This window comes from Cyanistes caeruleus, chromosome 21, assembly GCF_971803275.1.
Source record: "Cyanistes caeruleus chromosome 21, bCyaCae1.hap1.1, whole genome shotgun sequence".
In the NCBI taxonomy this organism is placed as follows: domain Eukaryota; kingdom Metazoa; phylum Chordata; class Aves; order Passeriformes; family Paridae; genus Cyanistes; species Cyanistes caeruleus.
Genome location: NC_141721.1, coordinates 6,499,745 through 6,521,130, shown reverse-complemented (window position 1 = coordinate 6,521,130; position 21,386 = coordinate 6,499,745). Strand labels below are relative to the sequence as shown.

Sequence of the window (21,386 nt, the reverse complement as noted above, 5' to 3'; positions counted from 1 at the left end):
GATGTTGCTAGGACAACTCAATCAATAAAGACCATACTGTGCTCACTCCTACCAAAATAAAAGCCAGATTTCCCTTTGATTTTCCTGAAGAACTCCCCACAGGCTCTGGCATGAACATCTGCTCCATTCTGGACCAAGAGCTTCACCAGGTACATGTTCCTCCTCTCAATGGCGATGTGAAGAGCAGTCTGGCCTACAGAGACAGTCACTCATCAGACAGAAATCCTCAACATTTAGTACAGACTGAGAGTGTTCAGCAGAGCAATTCCCTCAGCTCTGGATGCTGGAAATGAGAGCTCCACAAGCTAAAGAACTCTAGAACTGAACAGGAAAAAACCACACACAGCAAATGCAAGTCATTAAATCATGGTGTATCAAAAATGGCAGAACATTGCACCTAACAGGGCACAGCCCCAGCACATATACACAGATTGTCAGTCACACACTGGAACTTTGGAGTGCATGAGGCCTCATGCACAAGAATTTGAGAGCTCTGCCTGACCCCATTTCAGTCTCAGCACCCTAAGCATCCACTGCATCAGCTGTTTCTCTCACCCTTGTAGTAGTTGTCAGTATATTCGGCATTAACAAACTCTTTCAGAGTTCCAGTTTTCCTTGCAATATCCAGCAGCAAGGGAATGGTATCATTTTTCCCATCATGTAGATTCAGCATGGCTTTCAGTAAACAGGTTTTGCCAGTTTCAGGCTCTGTAAAACAAAAAATTACAGGTATATAGACTGGCTACAAACCCACCATCTATACCAAGGCAAGAAGGAATTAATGAGGTTCTTTTCAAAAGACAAGAAAGCTTATTTAGTGTTTCACAGGAAATTTCAGCTCCTGTAACCTTCCAATCAATGGGTTGCCTAATCAATAGGGTTATTAAAGGACCTCCTGCAGACATGTAACATAATTATCTTTTTTTATTTTCATCTCAGGAGCACTACTGGAAGAGAGGAGGGCAACTCAAGGTATATGACACTAAAGGGTACCTTTGAACTCCTCATCTGTGAGATGCTTGAAGGTTCTATTAAGGTAGAGTAGCAGGTCACTGAGGTCCTTTGTGTTGCCTTGGGCTACAGCATCAAAGATCCTCCTGCGGTCATAAAATTTGAAAGCTTTTTCTGAGCAGCCTGTGATGGAATCTGTAGATAGGAGCCTAACAAGGGGAAATGTCAGTTACCTAAAGTCAGATATTTAGCAGGCTTTTCATCAACTACCAGAACACTGTTCTTCATTTGCTCATGTGAAGCAGTAAACAGTGCAGATTAGAATAGGTACATCTGCAAAGACTAAAAGAAAAAAGTCTGCAAGCAACTCCCCTGATAAAATTATGATTCTGTTGCTGAAAAGCTGAGAACAAGTCTTCAAAGAGGCATTGAAGTTTGGCAGTGTAACTGCAGGCCTGAAGCCAGGCCTTGTTCTCACTCTGAGCCATGTCCATTCACTGAGCAGCCTCAAGCAAGTGAACTGAGGCCTACTGCCAATTTTGGGCATAATATCCATGGAGACAGAGATTTTTAGAGATGCCAAGAGACAACAGTTATTGTCACTTTCAATTGCAACACTCCTTAATTTGGCAAAGAAAATAGTGAAACTGAAAAAATGGTCATGCTCAAGTGGAGGGAACAAATGCTGCTCTAAGAACTACAGCCTGGAGTTTTCAACTACTCATTACACAAGGCAAACTTACTTGTGAAGTTTGCCCCTCTCCAAATTCACATGGAATTTGATGACAGAAGGTGCCATCAGGTGATCCATCTGGCAGAAGGAGTCCATGGGAGCCATGTCCTTGTCGCTGTCCCCCATCACAAAGCGGCCCCGTCTTGCAAAAATGTTGCTTTTGGGTGGTTGCACCTTGGTGCTGAGTGGGGCCTGGGGGTTGTCAGGGGTTTCCTGGACAGAGTCCTCCCCATCCACGTGCTCATCTGTCACTTCAGATTCCTCCATGTCAAAACTGCCAAACTTCTTCATCTTCCCAAGAATGGAGGACATGATGAGCCAGCAGTCTGTGAGGAGGGACACAAACACCTCAAGTCAGCACATACAGGACCATGAGTCCCCTTTTGCCTAGCAATGTTTTCCAGAAATATCAGTGAGTGGATTGGTTTCTCTCATCCCAGAAATGAGGCAGATGGACACATTCTCACTGTACCCACAGCCAGAACAGTTTAGTAGGGTCTTTATTCCATTTGTTCCTGTTCTGACTGCCCTTACCCATTCCAGAATGGCAAAAGCAAACCAGAACATCCCAGAGCTTCCTGTCCATTTCACTGCAGAGCTGAGCCTCAACTACCTCTGATTAAAACCACTGCCTCATCCTCCAGTCAATGGCAAAGCCTGAGCAATCTCAAACCCAGAAATCTCTGCTTTTCTTCTCTACTTTCTGACTGGTTTGTGCCACAAACCATTCTCATGATTCTACCAGGGATGTGAAAAAGCCCTGCTTGTGCCATAACCTGATCTCTGGGATGCTGAGCACAGAGGGCTTCCTGCACCCAGGAAAATGATCCCTGAAGGACTTTGCCAGAGTTACGGCAGTGCCTGAAGGAAATTGGAGTGTGTGATCCTTGAGGGATGTGTCACCTCAGACATGAGGCACAGAAACAGAGAGGAAGAGGTTACCACAGATAAGATGAGACTGTAACAACCACAGAGCTGATCTTGTCTGATTCACAACCACACAAAACATGACACAAGCAACAAATACACAATCAGAGAATGGTTTGGGTGGGAACAGACCTTAGAGCTTATCCAGTTCCACCCCTCTGCCATGAGCAGGGACACCTTCCATTATCCAGAGTTGCTCCAAGCCCTGTCCAAACTTGCCTTGGACACTTCCAGGGATGGGGCAGCCACAGTTTCTCTGGGCAGCCTGTGACAGGGCCTCCCCATCCTCATGGATAACACAATCTGCTGCAGGTGGGACAGGCTGCCCTCTCTTTTGTTTGGCTTCTTATCAACCCATTTCAATCAGACAAATATTGTCTTCATGCCACTGAATGTAAAATATCCTGGAATTCCAGCAGTGGAGACAGGAACACATCATATCTGAACTGCTGCACAGCTGGCTTTGAGACACACTCTGAAATCCTACATTGCTTGGAAATCCTACAGCTTTGAGCACAGGAATGTCACTAAATCTTTAAAAAGCCTCAAATTTTAAACCACATCAGAGTTGTCAGTAATTTTCTCTGTAGAGTCTGTGTGAAAACAACATCATGAACATGCTTCAAGGTTGTTTCTCTTCACAAGAGAAACATTCTGAGGGTTGTGTGCAAACCTGAAGTAAAGCTGGATTTTCAGTTCTGTGGGAATAATTCATATTTACATCAAGGGTAACTTATATTTTTCTGTAAAAGCAGGACAGGAAAGAAAATTTTTTAATTTGCATTTTCTATAATTTTGTACAATATACATGTAAAGAAAACATCAATTTGCAAGCTTGCACATTTAGGGTTACTGAAAGCAAACCAGCATAGCACAGATAAAATACTAATGACTGCAATTTAACTTTCTCACCTTTCAAGTTCTTTGTCTCCTTAGAATCACTCTGAAAAAATAATATAGTATCTTATTAACTTAATTACCCTAAAAATTAGAAATAAAAATATTTCTATTTGGAACAAGAAATTAAAATTACAGTAGAATTATTACTACAATGAAAAAGGAATAAAAATAGTTCTATAAAATATAGAAAAAAATACAGTGGAAGTATAGTCATGTACAGTTTTAATTTTCTCTTATTTGATCTCACATGGATTGAGCCAAAAACATCAGGGATTGGCTACAGAACACACAATCACTTATTTTCCACAGAATAAATATAAATGTGCAGAATAGGCTCAATCCTGTCTCCTGGCAATTGCTCAAACCTACATTATATGTGCTTTCCTTTCAAAACCCTGCTGGTAATATATTTGATAATGAAGACAAAGCTGCATTTCCTCATGAGTAGGAATCTAAAAGGGAAATAACCTCCATAAATCTGTGGAAGGATGAAAAAAAAAACAACAACCCAATAAGCATTATCTAGTTTAAAAAATGCATAACATACCTGAACTCTTTGAAACCCACGTACACAGAAGTTTGATACAATAAATAAGGAAATATTTTGGATAGAATACCCTGCCACATCACAAATAATAGAATTTAAAAATAACCAACCATGTTATTCAAATATACATGCAGAACTTACAAATCAGAACTTACAAATATTGACCAAAATCCTGTCTTCTGAAAAATAGTCCAGTCTCAGTAAACACCCACTGATCTACAGGAATTTGGTGCCAGATATTCCTCCTCCAAGGTGCCTGGACTGCAAAGCCCTCAGAGTTTGCTTCTCCACTTCATTTGTCTGCAAAATGTGATGATTTTTAGAACCAAGGGAAGTTCACTGGAAAAACAGAGAATAGAGCAATAAGATAATTAAGAACAGTTCTGGAACCAGAAGCATCAGTGGCTTCTATTCCCAGAGGTTTAGCAAAGCTCTTTACAAGAATTGCAGCAAGTTGCTGTTGTTTTTCTCTCCCCTTTAATTGCATTTAGTAATGGACATTCTTCTCCAGATTTCCTCTTCATAAATACACTCAAGTTTGCAAAAAAAAAAAACAACAAAACAGCTCCCAAACCACCAGACAGCAATTGTTTCTGGGGGTCACAGTTTCAATTTTTGAATTTTAATTCAATTTACAAAACTTTGTAAAAAATATACCACAACCACCTTTCTGGACACCTTTCTTGGGTGGCTGATTTAAAGATAAATATTTTAATGATAAGCTGACTCAGAACAGAGTTGAGGAAGAACCAGTAAGTCCTAAAGACTTTTTATTGTTTCATGTTTCTCCTATTTTTTGCTTAAATTTTATATATATATATGTAACAGTCAGCCTCTAAACATTAATGTTATGAGGAAACAAAACCAATTTTATCTAATCCAGGATTAATACCCTCAAAAAATCAGAGCTGTGTCATGTATTACTAAATATATAATTTACAAAAGATTTTTCTTCTGCAAAAACTAGTCTAGAGAAACAGCTTTTCCAGAGGCTGTTAGGTTGGGAGCAACCCCTCAACTTCCTGAGATTTGGAGTAGAATCTGAAATCATTCAATGACATTATCTGTCTTTTGTTTTGCAAACGGTGGCTGTCTCTCTAGTCTTGCCATCTATCCATGAATATATATAAAAGAATTATATATCTGCCTATTTAATAGCAAACTAATTAGATTTGTGGTACTCAGAGTAACAAGGCTGTTTATTAATGCATAAATATAGATTACCAATAGGCAGGTCCTCAACAGCATCCAAAATGCTGCAAAAGCTTTTGATGCAACAGCATCATCAGCTCTTTCTTGTTATACAATAAAAATTAAAGCAGACCTGCTGATAAAAATTATATTTATAATAATGCAAGAGGGAAAACAACATATAACAAATTCAGACTTTTTCCAACACCTTTAGTCTACATTTTCTCTGTAACGTGCCAACAGTTCCCTAAACATGACATGGAATGAAAATGAAGCTATCTCTGTAATTAAGATCTCAGAACTCAGCACAGCTTTCTCATCATCAAAATGTCAGTCCTGATGTTCCTAATGAGCAAGAGTGGAATCCATGTCCATATTCCAGTGAAAACCTGTACTTCATAGGAATGAAACTATATGCAGATAACATGAAACATATTACTTGCTTCCCAATGTCATTTGAGCAAAAGAAACATATACATAGACAGTAAAGTATAAATGTTTTAACATTAAAATAAAGACTAGGAGAAGAAAGAAATTCGAAGAGCATAACACAGGATAAAACCTGGAAATTTTAAGGGAGGTCACAAAAGCATCAGACAAGTTACAGACAGCAGCTTATCTCTCCCAGTCCTTTCCAACATGTTTCCTACCAGGAAAATGAGCCTTGCAAGAAGTGTCTTTTTATGCAGGAAGTTAATGGATCTTTCCCAGTCACTCAGATAAATTTAATGTGATAATTACTTCTCATTTCACAAATGGGAATGACAGAGCAACAAAATATGCAGACCCAAGAGAGGCAGACATTAAATGCAGGGGTTCTGTCCCACTGTAATGAGTGAGATTGTATGTGGAATAAAGTGAAAAAAAAACACTATAGAGTCAGAAAAAAACAGAAGCTGCGTCTCAGGCCATTCCAAATAATGACTTTATTTACTCTGAAACATCACCATAGCTGCCCCCACAGCAGCATCCACATCCTTCCCGTAAACCACAGGGAATGGAAAAATCCTCTCCACTTCCTGCCTCAGCACCTCATTCCTGGCAAGGGCGCTGCCACTGCCCAGGATCCTCCTCACCCCCACCTCCTCCAGGTGCTGCACAGGTAACATGGAGCAGAGGTTCTCCACAAGGCCACGGCACAGGGCTCTGGTGACATGTCCCAGGGACAGCTCAGAGGCACCAATGCTGCTCACTGATGCCAGCAGCTCAGGAAGATGTCTCTCTCCAAATATGGTTGGGTGGACTGAGAGCTTGCTGTGCTTTTGGGCCAAGGCTGCTTGGATTATCCTTGGGTAGATGGCAGATTCCTGAACCTGAAATCCTGCAGATGGGAAATATTTTGTTACCAGTCTGAAAGGGTGTGGTGTATTTCACATGTGAACACTTACAATGGACACTGATGCCCCTGTTCAGCAAAATATTGGATGTCTTTTACTGTGCCACAAAGGCAATTGTATGTCCAAGATTATGAACCATAACTCTGCCATCCGATTGTATCCAGAATGTGCCATACCTGAAATCTTTTTCTGATTACAGCAACTGCCTTTCCTGACAAAAACAGCCACTCCTCATTGCCTGTACTGTGCTAAATTCCACAAAACAGTATCTTTAAAGGGACTAACAGCAGGGTTCAGCTTCAGTGGCTGGATTCCATGTGAATGCAACATTCACCTCGAACACTTACTGAAAGAACAATTTCAGAGCTTATTTCTGCAGTGCAAAACCAAAGAGATTATTAAAAAACCTGTCAACGCCATGCCTAAATCACTTAAAAGATATTCCATGAGTTTGAGTTTTAAAATCCCTTAGAGTGCTGCAAAATATGCACCAAAAGGACTCCTATGGACTGAAGTCACACAAAATTAGACGCTGGTGTCCTCAAATCTGCCAACCTTGCCTTTTGAAAATCTACTTGCAGAAAATAATTCTGTCCTTAAAACAAAAGAAGGCCTAGAGGGAATATGAATGTGGAGTCCAAGCATGGCTGTCCCAACATGTTCAAAAGCTTCAGCAGGAAATTCCAGCAATCTGGGAAGCATGACCCAGAAATGACATCCTTGTTCACTTTATGGCACAATGGAACAGCTCCAGGCTTGTCTCTCTGCCTCAGCTTCCTTTTGCCTAAATGATCAACCCCATTTTTGTGCTTCAACTCTCCTAGAAATGACTTACCCAGCTCTTGTGCCCACTGTGCCACCATTCCCACAAATGTTGCAAGCACATTGCCTCCATTGAGTGATGCTGCCACTGCCAAGTAGTCACCCCTGAAGTAGGGAAAATAAGTGACAGCTGAGGAAGGATCCGGTGCCTCTGGAGGCTGGAAACCCAGGGGCATTGAGATGGTCAGCTGAGCAGAGGTGCTGATATTAAGAACTAAAACACACAAAAAGGGAAAAAAGAAAATAAGCAGTGTTTTATGAAGCTACCCTGAAGGAGAACTATGAGAAAAACAAATTAGATACCAAAATGACCACACCTGCATCAGTCCTCTCAGTCAGACAGGAATAAACAGAGCACTGGAAATCTCCCAGAGCAATTCCCACTTTTGCTCCTTTGGGTATTCCATGCCATGCACAGGTTGTCCTGCCTGCAATGCTGCCAGGGTCTCCCACCTCTGGAAGCAAGTGGACAGGAAAGCCAGATTTTTTCAGTCTGGAAGCAGAACAACATTATTGGAATAAAGCAGTTTGGGAATATGTGGGATTGCTACAAAAAACTCTTTGAAGTCACAGATGAACCTGGCCACACATTTGTGGCTGCTGGATTTATGGATGCTTTCACCTGTTCAGAAAGCTTTGCCTTGGACAGGGACAGCATTCCAGTCCAGTGGGCTGGGTAAACCAGTCTGGAAGGATAAATAGTTTTCCTTTCTATGCAATCTGAGTACCTGAGATTATACAGTACATGTTCAGCAAGTTTAACATACTGATGTCATATAGACAAGAAGGGCCAGGGTGAAGGGACAACTGCAAAACAAGCAAAAAATGCAGCTAAGTATCAAAGAACTTCAGTTGTCATGCAATTAGTAGTTCACAACAAAATCAGGAAGAGTTAAGTCCAACAAACTCCTTACACAATCAGCTGCAGGTGCTACAGCAACACCACCACATTAGTAACAGTTCAGTCAGCAAAATGCAAATTTCTGTCACTCTTTCATACCTTGATGAGAAGATCTTTCACTTTGGAGTCCTGGCCTAACCTAAGCCCTGAAATATATAAGGCCTTAGCACTCAGCCCTGAAAGAGCAAATCATTAAAATAATAAGTAAATAAATGAACTGATTCCTTCTAAGATTTCCTGTAGCTTAATAGCTCTTAAGTATTGTCACAAGTAAGTCTTAGAAGTTATGAAGCTCAGCTCAAAGAAGTAGAGTGGTAACTGCTTACCATGGCACAGGTAACACTGGCTGCACTTGTCCATCCCACCCCACCACAGAAAGGGAGAGAACAGCTTGGAATCACTGATAAGTCTCTCAGCTCTGCTGTTTGTAGGTACTTTTGAAAATACTGTGCCAGATTTTATCAGATTTAAACAGAGCAAACTCTCAATAGCTCCTCAGTACAGGCTACAATTGATTAGGATTAACTCTCAATCCCTTTTTATGTGTAGCATATCAACAGCCAGGGCCCAAAGAGGTGTTCACACTGCCTGACACAAGCAGTGCACAAACCCCACTGAATGGCCTTGGCACTTACATGTCAGTATTCCAGCTCTTGTTTCTGCAGTTAAAATATCCCCAGCTGGCAGCATTCTGGACAGACATGAGTGGCTTCTTCAGGTCACACAACATGGCAACCACGTAGTCCTGGATGGTGCCAGCTGCATCATAAGCCTTCAGAAAATCTGGACTTTTAAACAAGATGTTTTTTAAAATAAAAAAAAAAAAAAGAGAGGGGTTTTTGCATTAAGGCAGTGAGAGAAGACAACTTTCATTGCTAGGGGGAACTTCAGACATGTGGGTATATTTAAATATCAAACAGCCACCCCAGTGATCAATCTGCGTTTTATTGTTTTGGTTTGATTTTTACATGGAAACTTATCTCCAGGTGGAAGATGGAGAGAGGGCAGCTTTAAGGAATGAATGGGTTGTCTAGGTTCAAGAGCACAGCACTGAAAAAATTTCCAGGAAAGTACTAATTGTTTGTGTGAAATAAAACAGCACTTTGTTGAACCTGGAGCATTATTGAAAAATAGGTAAATTCCCACTTGTTCTGGGATCCACAAGTTATACAAATGGAAATGTACCAAACGTGAAGCAAAACAAAGCAGCTGGACTCATGACTTATGCAGCTCTAAAGATCACACCATGCTCCATATATTTGCTGAACACATAGTGGAAAAAAAACAAGATCTAATAAATTTTTCGCCATTTATTGAACCTGAACTCATTGCAGAGGAAGAGACTGGCTCTTTGAGAAAGATGAAACTGAAGAGCAAATCTTGCTGATGTCAAGTCATAAGGGAAAAAAATATATCCTCTGCAAATAGGCCATAACAAAGCAGAGCATTTGTGTCACCTCATGAGGATCTGTCTCAGTGTCTGAGGAAGGAAGGAACTGAAATTAATTTAGAGACTCTGTTTTAGCATCTGGCAGTAACCAGACCAAGCAAGTCTGTTTTAGGCACGTCTGTACTTTCCCCAAAGCAGCACAAGGCAAAATGACAATGTTCAAACTGCCTTAACAGAGCTCCTCTGAGCAGTATTACAGACTAGAATTACTCTATGATACTTTAAAGCTTCTGGTCCTATATGGTCAAAAGCTTATTATTAGAGATCTGTAGTATTTTTACAAAGTCAAAGATTCTGGCATGCTCTTGCCCTAAACCAGGACACATGCTTAATTGCATGTAGTTTATATCAAATACTGCCATTTTAAATACTCTGACTACTTAGTTAAGATTATGATCACAGAGAAGCACAACCCCTCAGCCTGTAGCAGCATTAACATGCTACAAGAATACTAATTGTCACATAAATTCAAGATGAGAAACAGCCTTTTGAGGAGCAATGTACCTGTTCTTTAAATACCAGTAAACTGTGGCACATCCAAATCCTGTAGCCAGGCTCACGTGTGATTGTGGCAGGGGAAGAGAAGACAGGAAGGTGGGGCTGCAGCGGCCATCCTGCCAGGTGACCAGGTGGCTGACCTTGTCTGGCTCAAAGGCAGGGCCTGTGCCACTCTCTGACCACTTACAACCTGAAAACAAAACAGAATCCAAGAAATCCAGTGACTCCCTGCTGCACAGCCTGCCTGGCATTCTTCATTTCTGGACACACCTGGTCATTTGTTAAATATATCAGAAACAGAGCCAGTAGAGACTGTAATCAAATTAGTCTTAGCTTTCAGCCCTAGATAACATCATAATGCAAATCACCCTTTGTAACACAGAGGGTGGTATTCAAAGCCTTCCTTCTCTTGAAGAGAGATATTAAAAACACATTTTAAATAACAGGTGAGCCTCAAAAAAACCCAACCATAGTCTGCTATGGGAGGAGAGAAGCTCCTCTTGTGAGGAGCTTGGCAGCTCTCACATAAAAACCTCAGCTGGGATGTGCCACATCACCACCTGGAGAACCACCCAGGATGGACAGCACAAAGCTGCAGCACCTTTGGAGCCAAAGCAACAAGAAACCTGGATCCGTGAGTATTAAGCAGTGGACTGCAAAATACTAAAGAGTAAAACCCTCATGTACTACCCAATAAAGTTTCACCAAAGGTAGGACAGGGCTCAATTCACGATTTAAATTAGTTTCCCAGTCCAGCAGGATCTTTTTAAGCACAGAACACCACACCTTTGAGGAAACCTTGACATTCTTTCATGGAAGAGGAGAGGCTGGGCTCAAGCACTGTTTGCCAGCATATTCCAGGGCACAGCTCTGACCTCTCCTAAGCCATCCCTGCACACAGGGCAGGGATAGGACAGGTCACTCAGTCTGGAACTGAGGCAAACTCTTAGGTTTTAGAGAGGAAGCAGAGTTTCAAGAGAAGAGACTCAGCTTCCTGACTCGCACAAATATAGCTAAAAAACATAATTCTTGGGTTGGATACAGGGCTTGGAAGTCACACTCAAACAGTAAAAAGCAGCCCTGAAGGCTGGGAGGCCATGAGAAATATGCAAAATAAAACACATACTTTTTCTTGTTTCCTCAATTCCCTGTTCTATCAAATCTGTTTGAACTGAATTTCCAATGGACTTGTTTTTCTAGTTTTAAATGGAGTCTAAGAAATATTATTAGTCATAAATCTAACCCTAAAGGATGCCATTAAAATTTTTATTTGTATCCCAAAGGTCCTGGATTCACTTAGTCCACTCAAAACAAATGAGAGCAAACACCCTCTTTCACTTGGTAGAAATGAAACTAAAGTGGCATGTGGCTTTAGGACATAAAATATTTACCAATATGACATAAGGATCTGTGCCTATGAATGCACAAAGCTTTGTTATGCAGCTCCTGGGACAGCTGGAAAGCAACAACAGCTCATTCAGTCCATCAGCCTTTAGACTTCTTTCTTTCTAATCATTTTTAGTATTTAATGTAAAATTACAGCCAGTAATGAATAGTACAGTGCCTCTTCAAGCAATTAAGACCCTGACAACTTCTGACAGGCAGTGACCAGCACTTTTGGGAAATCTGCTCTGTGGTTTACAATAAATCTTTACTTAATCTGCATAACTCCTGTTATAATAAAACTTGTATAATTGTCCAGATGAGCCCATTATAGAGTTAAATGAAAAAAGACATGGACCCACATTCTGGAAGCCTTAGACTTCAGTATGTTTATAAGGCATGAGCCAAGAAGATAATCCATCCCTATCTCAAAATCTAAGGCCTGGATTCTTCAAATATTCTCACTATCACAAGGATTATCTGGGTATTTGCACAACCAAGCCCCACATGACTACCTCACTGCAGCTGATTTTGTTTCTAAGGTCTTGGCAAGCAGCTGAGCATCCACAATCCTGACCACAGTCTTTTCTCAGCTCCTACTAACAGAAACATAAGCAACAAAATGAATGGAACATGACAGTCTATGTATGACTTGCTAGGAAAAAGAAAAGTCTTGGGATTCCGGGTGGGGGGGTGGGGGGGAACAGAGTTATTGAGATGCTGGCCAACATCTAGGTAAGGGTTTTATGAGGTGAATAAAACCCCCTGCAAGTTATTCACATGATGCAGAAGTTCTTTCAAATGGCAGTAGATAGCATGTGATGGAGAAACAATCAAGAAGCCACAAATATGCTGTTCCTCCTTTATATAAATAACTGTGCTGACTCTGCACATTAGATGTCAGATGTCATTAGGCTAACTCCTTTATCACAAACTATAGTAAGTAGCTGAAATTTTAGTAAAAAAAGCAAAATTCCCATAAGAGATCTCCTGTTAATTCTGTTTTAGAGAAGACCAAAGTGACACAGCAGTTTAATCACAGAATCACTTCCCTGTTACAATTTAGTTTTCTGCATCATAATAGTGTGAGCAGGAATGTTAAAGAATGAATGTTACCTTTATCACTTTTCCAAAACATAACCCCATGCATTTGTCCAGAAATACCAATGTGGGTGACTTGCTGAAGCTGCTGTTGAGGCAGAGCAGCAAGGCATTCATTCAATGCTCTTATGATTTTCTGGACATCCTGCTCCATTCCCTGCAATCACAAAGCATTATCCTGAGCATGAAGCCATTAGGATTCACTCAGTGTATTTATTAAACAAGGCTACTTTAGTCAGAAGCGAAGGACAGAATTCATTTAGTTCAATAGCATTTTTTAGAGCAATATTCACTACTAAACTATAAAAAGAAAATAAAAGAAAAATTGTAGAAAACCACACAAACACACAAAAACTAAAAATCAATAGTAGCAAGTTGAGCCTCTTAAACTTAAGGCAAAATAATTTTTTATTTCCTAAATAACCACACTCAACTTTAAAAAAATCCATGACCACTGACTACAAGCTTTCATTAATTCACCTTATCTACTGCTCTTCATTTTCCTCACAAAGAAAATTACCCATGTGTTCAGACAGGAGTTCAGTCTCCTCAACCTCTTCCTAAAGCTCCTCCCTATTTACTCACTGATGATTTTGATTATGCTGATATTCCATTTCTGGATATTCTATTCCTAGAACCACCCAGCAAACTGACAAAACTGCTTGTTCCCCAGGAGAAGCTTTCACACTTTCAAAGGTTCAAGTTACTTTGTGACACATCAGTATGAAGATTACAAAACTATTGCAACGGAGTCTACAAATAAATGTGAACTTTGTGCATAGGTACTTTAGGCTGCATAAATTGGCAGGAGGAGAGTTGGCCTGTTTGGTATCCTTGGTATCAGAAACAGTGCACAATTTTTATGATTCTGATTAATCCTTTTAAGATTGACCAACACAATGGATGTAAAGCTCTTTAACAGAAGTACTTGTTCCTGGTTATTTGCACAGGGAGTTTCCAGTTATGATTCCACCTCACACTGAAGTGCAAAATAAAATACCCTTCCAATTGGCAAGTGCATGCTGCTTCCTGACTGGGTGTGTTAAAGATCTTTTTAGAGTGTCTTAGGCAATATTTTAAAACCTGGACCCTTCTTAAGTCGAGCAGCTCTGCTTGACTTCCTTGAACGGTGAGCAGGTGTTTTAATTCTGCTTTTTGATATCCAGAAACACGCTGCCAATCTAGGGACAAAAACAATCCAGGAAAGCCACTGGACTCTGCCCAATATACCAAACACCTCAGCCACTGCAAGGCAAGGCCAGTGTCCTGCAAATTCCCTCAGCGCTCCCTGCCAGCCCTTACCTGCGGTGCAGCCCCCAGGCTGTCGCCGTGTGCCTGCGTCTCCCTGGAGCAGCACTGTGCCAGCGCCAGCCCTCGCTCTGTCCCTGTCACCAGCGCTGCCTTCACCGACGTCGTGCCCAGGTCAATGCCCAGCACACAGGTGGGCCCAGGCCCGCCCGCCGCGGCCATGAGGGGACGGCTGTCACCTTGCCCAGCACAATCAGAGGGCCCAACACCCACCGTGCTGAACCCCACACGGCCCCCGGTGCCGCAGGGCGGGCTCCCAGGGACGGGGGCAGGAGAGCGACCTGGACTTCACCCTCAGGCTGAAGGTGCCTCTCTGCCTTCAGCGCTCCCCAGCCACTACCCCTCCACTGTGACAGTGACAAACCGCCCCCTCCCCAGCTGACCTGCACAGCTTTAAACTACGCTTTTTATCAAAACCAAACCACCACAGCGCCGAGCCCGCCCCGTCCCTCCGCACAGCTCTGCCCCCTCATGGACCCGCTCCGCCACACCCAAGATGGCCCCCGGGGGCGGCCGCAGCGGCGCGGTGGGCACTGGGCGGGGAGTCCACAGGCCATAGCCTCACGTGAGAGCTGAAAAGGGAAGAACCGGGACGGCGCTGGGCTCTGAAGGAGGTGGGTTCCCGCCCGCTCCCCGGTACCGCCGCCTCGGCAGCGGCGCGTTCCAAAGCACCAGGTACCCCGCTTCGCTGGGGCGCCTGAGGGGAAGGCGATAGAACTACAAGTCCCAAAATGCACCGCGGCGCCGGTGGCGAGGGTCTGGCAGAGGCGTGGGGGCTGCCGAGATTTGTAGTCCCGCGCGTTGGGGTGGGGCGGGTCCGTCACGGGAGCTGCTTTGAGGTAAAGATGTGCCCGGGGAGACCGGGCAGACAGAGGGAGGGGAAGGTCGGTGCTTTCCGAGAGGTGCTGAGGGTCCCTTGGCCGGGCTGGAGCCGTGATGCTGCGGAGGGAGCTGTTTGCCGCAGCTTCCAGCGGAGGGGATGGGCTGTGTGGCCGTGTGGGTGCTGAGGAAAGCTTCTCCCTGCTTTTTCTGCAGTTTTTCTACCATGAGGACGCGAAACCTGCTCCCCGCTCTGCTGAGCCTCTCGCTGGCGCTGCTGGGGCCTGGCGGTGAGTGTTTGGTCAGCACAGCTTGGGCCCACAGGGCTCCTGACCAGCAAGAGATGGAAAAGGGCAGCTCTTTAGTTATAGTTACCCCATTACATCCCTCCAGGAATACCTGTGCCACACTTCCCATCAGCTCTTCTCTCACACGTTACCTGGGCTTCCTGTGCTCCTACACTGTACTGAGGCACTGGTTGTGGACCTCGTGCTCTGAAATCACCTCTGCAGATTAAATAGTGCCTGGGGAGCTCCTCTGCACTTAACTTCTTACCAACGCTGTGTAACATGTGGCAGCAGGGAAAAAAGCGTCCAGGCCAACCTGTGCAACCTGTATCTCTCTCTGTTTCTGTAAATGTACATTCTCTTAGACATCTGGGTACTTGGTTTGAATTTGTGGCCCAAGAAACAATTTTACATTAAACTTGAGGCATTTGTGACTCCTACATCACCAGGAGCACATCAAAGAACCAGGGTGGGTTTGCAGTACCCTATAACCTTTCCTTGGCATGAACTTTTGTTGCACTTCAAGTATTTAAATTACTTTCTTGAAACATACTCAAGCGACAGTTACTTACTTCTTTTTTTAAGTTGTTTGGTTGCCTTGAAACAAACTGTACTCTCCCCTTCGCTTTTCATCATGTGTACTTAAGTGTAAAACGTCTATTGCACAAAAAAAAGTAGGTTGTTCTTCTGAAGGAGCTGCTTCATAGTAATTGAGATTTGTGTGGGTGTTTTTTTCCCCCCCACAGATGGAGCTATTGTGTTGTCAGCCCCTGAAGTGGTTTCTCTAGAAAGTGGAAGTTCAACAAACGTCACTATCTCTCTGAGGTAAAATCATTATTGCAGCTTTACATGGGCTGTCCTCCATAAGTGAATTTACAGTTCTTCTCTTCCTAAAAACTGATGCTTAAGAGAAACTTGCATTTCTTAGAAGGATCATGTCCTGGACGAATGCTCAGAGGAGTTCTTTAGGAAAGCTGTGCAGGACTCTGTCACTTGGAAAGGTTTTATTTGTTTTATTTCGTTTTTCTGCTGTAATTTCTGTCCTACATCATCCCAAGTACATGTGCCTTGTTTCTTCCCTGTTGTTCAGCAGAGGGTAATGAGCAGCAGGACAGGAGTGGATAATATTGGATCCTTTGGTGACTTTGCCACTTGTGTGGAAAAGAGGGAGGTACAATATGACCATACAACCATCACTGGATCAGATAAAAGAAGCAGTGCAATACTCACATGCTTTGGTGCTGGTTCCTCTGAGTACGAGGCAGGTTCTGTTGTGTGTGGGCTGCTTGTTGCTGAGAGGATTTAGCAGATGCTCCCCTGCAGCCACCTCTGAACTCAGGCACCAGCCTAACTTATTTTTTATGCCTTCTCAGGGCTCCACTAAATGAGACACTGGTGATAACTTTTAATATCACATATTCCTCAAAGCACAGCACCATTGTTGAACTTCCTGATGAGGTAAGTGACAGAACAGACTTTTGCAAAAAGCTCCTGCTATTATGGTGCAACTCCTACTTCTTCCCTCTGCTCTGCCTTGCAGGTACAGTTCCCTGCAGGTCACACTAAAGCAGACTTCCAAGTGAAAGCAGATGATGTGGGACAAGTAACAGTTTACCTTTATGCCAATAATTCCAACTTAACTGGGTGAGAAACTGGTCTTTTGTTTTTCTTATTATCCTGTAGCTCCCTAAAAGTTGGGGTAACTCCTCCTAGGAGTTAAATGGGGCATGGGTGGGATGCAGTTAAGAAGATGTGGTAACCCTGCAGCAAATCCCCAAGTATTCAGATAAATAGAGGGCACAGAAGCAGAGTGGTGTCTTGGATTTAATTACAAGATGACTGAGTTCTCATGGCTCCTTAGTCTGGTTTTAATAGTGCCTCCCAAAAGTATGAAGATTACATGTCAGCTTTTCTGCTCTGGGAAGCGTTTGGCTGTCAGTGTCCAGTGGGATACTGTTCTTATTGTGCAGGATTTGTTCTGGAGTTCCTGGGGTGCATCAGTTAGGGGAGCCCTCTCCTCACAGATGCCAGTTCTCCCTCCTAGGAAAAGCCTAGCCAGATGGAGAAAGTTGGATTGTATTTGCTTGTGGCCCAGATGTTACTGAGCAACAGGATACTCCTGTTTTACTTCCTTGTTTTTCTTCTGCTTTTGAGACTCAAGGCAAAGGCAGAGGTGAGCACGTGGAATGCTCACAGGGCAGCACTATCACAAGGCATGAGGAGTGCAGCTCTGCTCTTGCCTAACAGACCCTGTGCTGAGAGAGTGGAAGCCACAGGAACAAAGTGACCTTTGGGGACATTCCCATGATAAAAGGATGGAAAGGAAATACTCAGGCGTGGAAGATGTCCCAAACATAACAAGGTCACAAATGAAAAAGGGAGCAACTCAGCTGAACCCAACCAAATCTTTGTTGTCTTGTCTCAACACCTGGACTCTGTTTCCTCTCTCAGAGCAGAACAAGATAAAATCTCCTGAAAACATTATGAATTAACAGGCTCTTTTTGCATTAACAATCAGGCCTAGGATTCAATTTCAAGTGATTCACAGCATCATAGCAAGATATGCTAATGAGGTGATTGGCTGGATCTATTTCCTCGCCTGGTCCATCTCCTTTTATCCTCAACTCTTTGAGAACTGGCGACGGAAAAGGTAAAGAGATGTGTCTGTGAGTCACTAAAGCACTTCTGCAAATCATGTTCATAGTTTCAGTTACATCCATAACTGTGAAAAGATGGGGAAAAAGGCAAAGCTGGGGTCTGAATAATTGCAGCATATAAGCTTTTATATATGCAGGTTAGAGGGAAACTAAGTGCATCCTACAAACACCTGATCTTGATTTGGCATCCAATATGGATTTGTGATAGAGGAGACTTTCCCATTCCTTTTGGTGCCATGTTGTAAATCATCTGGCTGAGCCAGCTGTGATGATCACACCTCCTTGTAGTGTCATCATTAGGCCAGCTCCTCTTTGAGCTAAGTGACTCGAAGTAGAAACATTATCATATATGAAAATGAAACTATTTGATCTGGAAATTATGCATTTTTGCTTTATGGATTCAGGCTGGAAAGGCTTTATCAGACAGGCTGACCTCATGGAGGGGTGCAGTCAAAAAGCAGAGACATGAATTGTTCCATGAGAGCTCTGTTATTTCATCCAGCTTCCTGGTGAACTCAGGGCATTGTGTAGTCATAATGCTTGAAGCTTTTGCTTACACCAGAAACTGCCTATACTTAGGACATTTTAGGGTCAATTTGTCCCTGGATCTGCCTGTAACTCTCTAATGCACATTTCTCTCTTTTTTTCCCCCTTCTCTAGCGTTGTTGGACTAAGCTTTGACTTCATAGCATTAAACCTTACTGGGTTTATAGCATACAGCGTGTTTAATGTTGGGCTCTTCTGGAGTCCCTTGATTAAGGTGAGCGTGATTCTCTCTTAACATGTGCTGGGGGTATGTGCAGGAGGGAGTGAAGACACGTGGCTGGTTTTTCTTTCTCTTACATTTAGGAGGAATTCCTGGTCAGTTATCCCAGTGGGGTGAACCCTGTGGCCATCAATGATGTTTTCTTCAGTCTCCACGCAGTAGCCCTGACTCTCCTCACCATCGTTCAGTGCTGCATCTACGAGGTGTGTCTGGTTGCTGGGCTCACCTGTGGGCTCTGCCAGAGCTCCCTCTGCCGGCCACCTCCCCGCTCCTTTTGGGTTCCAAAATCCCAAGTTCCCTGCACTTCCACCAGCCTTTCCAGGAGCCAGGCTTCACACTTCAGCTGCCTTCAGCTTTCCTGAGCTAGCAGCACCTCCATTAACCTTATCTACTTCAGCCTCATGGATGTTCTGAGTTTATAAGTAAACTCCTTAGGGACTGAAAATAACTGAGGCAACCAGCCAAGTTCATAAAGTTCCCAAACAGATGTCTAGCCATCACATAGATTACAGCTCTTCACAGCACAAATGCTTTGCTTTTTCCTTGGAGCATTCTTCAGTGCTATGACAGGACTGCAGACACTCTCTGCAGTTCAAACAGTTTTTTCAACTTCTTTCCTAAAACAGCTGTAAATGCCCTTTCATAAATCACACTTTTTCAGGTGATACTTATCATTACAGTCAAGTGGTTCTTACTTAATCCCATTGATTGTTCCAGTCAGGTGGTTCTTTGTTCAGTTTTCATTGTAAAAGCCTCTCATCTGAACAGGCCAATTTTCTCTAGACGGTAACTATTTCTCTTTTAGGATTCTTCCTTTGGTCATGCTAAACATAAAAGTGTAACAGCCCACCTGTCATCATTGCCAGGTACTACAGACTTTTCTAGTGAAGAATTAGAAAGCAACCATAAATCTTCTATCATCATGGTATTATCAGCCTTTTATACATACAGGAACTCTTGATCTCATCAGATTGAATTTTGGAAATTTGTTACAGATTATGCGCCATACTCAAGAATACTGTTCCCTCCTGCTCAGGGTCAGCAGTGTTTTAAGTGATTGATATGAATATTGCTCATCAGGTCTTGTAAACCTCCAGCTGGTTGTTGTAGCACTTGCTTAATTTTAAAGTTCTCCTGTGGTACCAGCCTGACTGGTAAAACAGGTTTGGACTGTAGAGTTGCATGGTCCTGAGCAAACTGTATCTTTGTGTTTGGGGATGTGTAATGTGGCCAAAATGTATCTATTTCAGAGAGCAGGTCAAAAAGTATCCAAAGTTGTTGTTGGACTCCTGGCACTTGCGTGGATCTTCACCTTCACTACGCTGTTCCTGGCTGCAGCTGAGGAGATGACATGGCTGCAGTTCTTGTTCTGCTTCTCCTACATTAAGCTAGCAGTCACACTGATAAAATACTTCCCTCAGGTAAAAGTGAATTATTCTGCTTGGATTCCATATTCCTGCCACCCTAAGCCTGCAGTGCGTGCTCTTGAAAGTGTGAAGAGACTAAACCACCAATGATTATTTATTAATAGTGACAACCTAGTAGAATTGTACTGAAATCTGCTTGAAAGTCAATCCCAAGTGCCTGTGCATGACACTCTGACTGACTTCTTGTCACACTCCCAGGCCTACATGAATTTCCGCCGGAAGAGTACTGAGGGATGGAGTATTGGAAATGTATTACTGGACTTCACTGGTGGAAGCTTCAGCCTTCTACAGATGTTTTTGCAGTCATACAACAATGGTAAGCCTGGAACTGAGGTGCTGGAGCCTGTCTTAATGGGGTGGGAGGTCCCACTACAAAGGAGATAACAGTAGGTTATCTCAGAAGAATGATCTTTGTGCTGTGTTGTGGGGAGATGCTCCTGTAGAAACAATAAAGAATCTGTTCATACTACCTCAAGATATAAAATGAAGTAGCCATCCTGAAGAAAGCACAGGAACAGTTATTAATTAGCTTTGAGTAAGATGTGTACTGCAGTCAGTCTTAGGTGCATCTGAGCAGTCCAGGAAATAGACATGAACTTTTCTAAAGTGTCTTAAGACAAAACTACACTTGAGGAGTCAGACTTAACTCTAATTTTGTGTTTGACAGATGAGTGGAGGTTAATCTTTGGAGATCCAACCAAGTTTGGCCTGGGTGTCTTCTCCATTGTCTTTGATATTGTTTTCATGGCCCAGCACTACTGCCTGTACAGGAGACGAGGGTATGAACCATGTGAATAACAAACACCACTTGTGGAGACTAAAACTTTAAACTGAACTTGTCCCTCCTAGCCTGTCTGAGGGCTTTCAAGATTCTTGCTGCAGTTATCAGAAATACTGATTCTGATCTGTATGTGACTTGATCCTCTCTGGGCTGGAACACAAACTGTTGCTTTGCCAAGCACTGACTGCCAGATGCCTTAAGGACAGCAAGCTTTCAGCTGCACATGGGAGACTCGTGCCTGTTGAAGCTGCAAACACAGCTCAGTGGGAGCTGTCCAAGCAACACATGGCTCTTTTTTCACCAACCACAGGGAAGAGAAAGATCAAAGTGATGTCTTTCTGATTGGAGGTGAAGCACAAAGAGCAGAATTCTGTCTTCCAAAAAATCTGAGATCACGTTTAAGCAACCACTTAATATCTTTAAGCAATGATTGAAGACTGTCTGTGGATCCCAGTGCTGCTGCTGACCTTTCCCAGACAGTTCACAGTCCACCACCACTCAGGCTAGCCACAGTGGTACAGCACAATAATGAGGTTGGTAACAAATGCACAGATATTAAAATTTGAACTCTTTATTAAAAAAAAAAAAAATCCTAACAAA

The 21,386-nt window shown here is 42.9% G+C and overlaps 3 protein-coding genes across 15 annotated transcripts in view; 1 reads left to right on the top strand and 2 right to left on the bottom strand.

Annotated features, from left to right (window-relative positions):
• TRPV1 (transient receptor potential cation channel subfamily V member 1) overlaps positions 1-4,338 on the bottom strand; it is an 11,373-nt gene extending 7,035 nt beyond the window's left edge. For 3 of the 5 annotated variants that reach the window (XR_015278544.1, XM_086859666.1, XM_086859668.1), the window contains exons 1-6: positions 4,214-4,338; positions 3,524-3,554; positions 1,695-2,010; positions 994-1,160; positions 556-708; positions 53-193 (exon numbers count right to left, since the gene is read on the bottom strand). Coding sequence is in view for 4 of the 5 variants with exons in the window: in XM_086859666.1 (XP_086715792.1) it covers positions 53-193; positions 556-708; positions 994-1,160; positions 1,695-1,996 (763 nt within the window). In the remaining variant the exon portion in view is untranslated. Of the gene's footprint in view, positions 1-52; positions 194-555; positions 709-993; positions 1,161-1,694; positions 2,011-2,743; positions 2,920-3,523; positions 3,555-4,213 lie in introns of those variants that run through there. The other 2 variants (XM_086859669.1, XM_086859667.1) reach the window with 2 other exon arrangements.
• SHPK (sedoheptulokinase) lies at positions 4,290-14,574 on the bottom strand. Of its 3 annotated transcripts, XM_023939305.2 has the most exons (9): positions 14,044-14,160; positions 12,757-12,898; positions 12,156-12,236; positions 11,649-11,712; positions 10,264-10,447; positions 8,945-9,097; positions 7,726-7,901; positions 7,422-7,622; positions 6,153-6,570 (listed from the first exon to the last, which is right to left on the bottom strand). In XM_023939305.2, the coding sequence occupies exons 2-9, from the start codon at positions 12,856-12,858 to the stop codon at positions 6,176-6,178; spliced, it is 1,356 nt and encodes a 451-aa protein (XP_023795073.2). In that variant the 5' UTR covers positions 12,859-12,898; positions 14,044-14,160; the 3' UTR covers positions 6,153-6,175. The 3 variants fall into 3 exon arrangements, with proteins under 3 accessions (XP_023795074.2, XP_023795073.2, XP_086715819.1); XM_023939306.2 differs by lacking the exons at positions 11,649-11,712; positions 12,156-12,236 and adding an exon at positions 4,290-4,397 and having other exon boundaries at positions 6,332-6,570; positions 14,044-14,566; XM_086859693.1 differs by lacking the exons at positions 11,649-11,712; positions 12,156-12,236 and adding an exon at positions 14,433-14,574 and having other exon boundaries at positions 14,044-14,221.
• On the top strand, positions 14,534-21,386 carry CTNS (cystinosin, lysosomal cystine transporter). Of its 7 annotated transcripts, none has more exons than XM_023939300.2 (11): positions 14,534-14,663; positions 15,085-15,158; positions 15,902-15,980; positions 16,529-16,613; positions 16,696-16,799; positions 17,674-17,805; positions 18,473-18,572; positions 18,662-18,781; positions 19,829-19,999; positions 20,204-20,321; positions 20,673-21,386. In XM_023939300.2, the coding sequence occupies exons 2-11, from the start codon at positions 15,095-15,097 to the stop codon at positions 20,801-20,803; spliced, it is 1,104 nt and encodes a 367-aa protein (XP_023795068.1). In that variant the 5' UTR covers positions 14,534-14,663; positions 15,085-15,094; the 3' UTR covers positions 20,804-21,386. The 7 variants fall into 7 exon arrangements, with proteins under 7 accessions (XP_023795068.1, XP_023795070.1, XP_023795069.1 ...); XM_023939302.2 differs by having other exon boundaries at positions 14,611-14,724; XM_023939301.2 differs by having other exon boundaries at positions 14,657-14,888.

Excerpts from the sequence above, each read along its gene's own strand:
- SHPK (XM_086859693.1), bottom strand. The coding sequence starts at position 14,211 with ATGGCCGCGGCGGGCGGGCCTGGGCCCACCTGTGTGCTGGGCATTGAC. Across the intron at positions 10,448-12,756 it reads GTTTTGGAAAAGTGATAAAG|GTTGTAAGTGGTCAGAGAGT; the intron begins GTAACATTCATT and ends TTTTGTTTTCAG. Across the intron at positions 7,623-7,725 it reads GACTGAGAGGACTGATGCAG|TTCTTAATATCAGCACCTCT; the intron begins GTGTGGTCATTT and ends TGTGTGTTTTAG.
- CTNS (XM_023939299.2), top strand. The coding sequence starts at position 15,029 with ATGGGCTGTGTGGCCGTGTGGGTGCTGAGGAAAGCTTCTCCCTGCTTT. Across the intron at positions 18,573-18,661 it reads TCTGGAGTCCCTTGATTAAG|GAGGAATTCCTGGTCAGTTA; the intron begins GTGAGCGTGATT and ends TCTTACATTTAG. Across the intron at positions 20,000-20,203 it reads TGATAAAATACTTCCCTCAG|GCCTACATGAATTTCCGCCG; the intron begins GTAAAAGTGAAT and ends TCACACTCCCAG.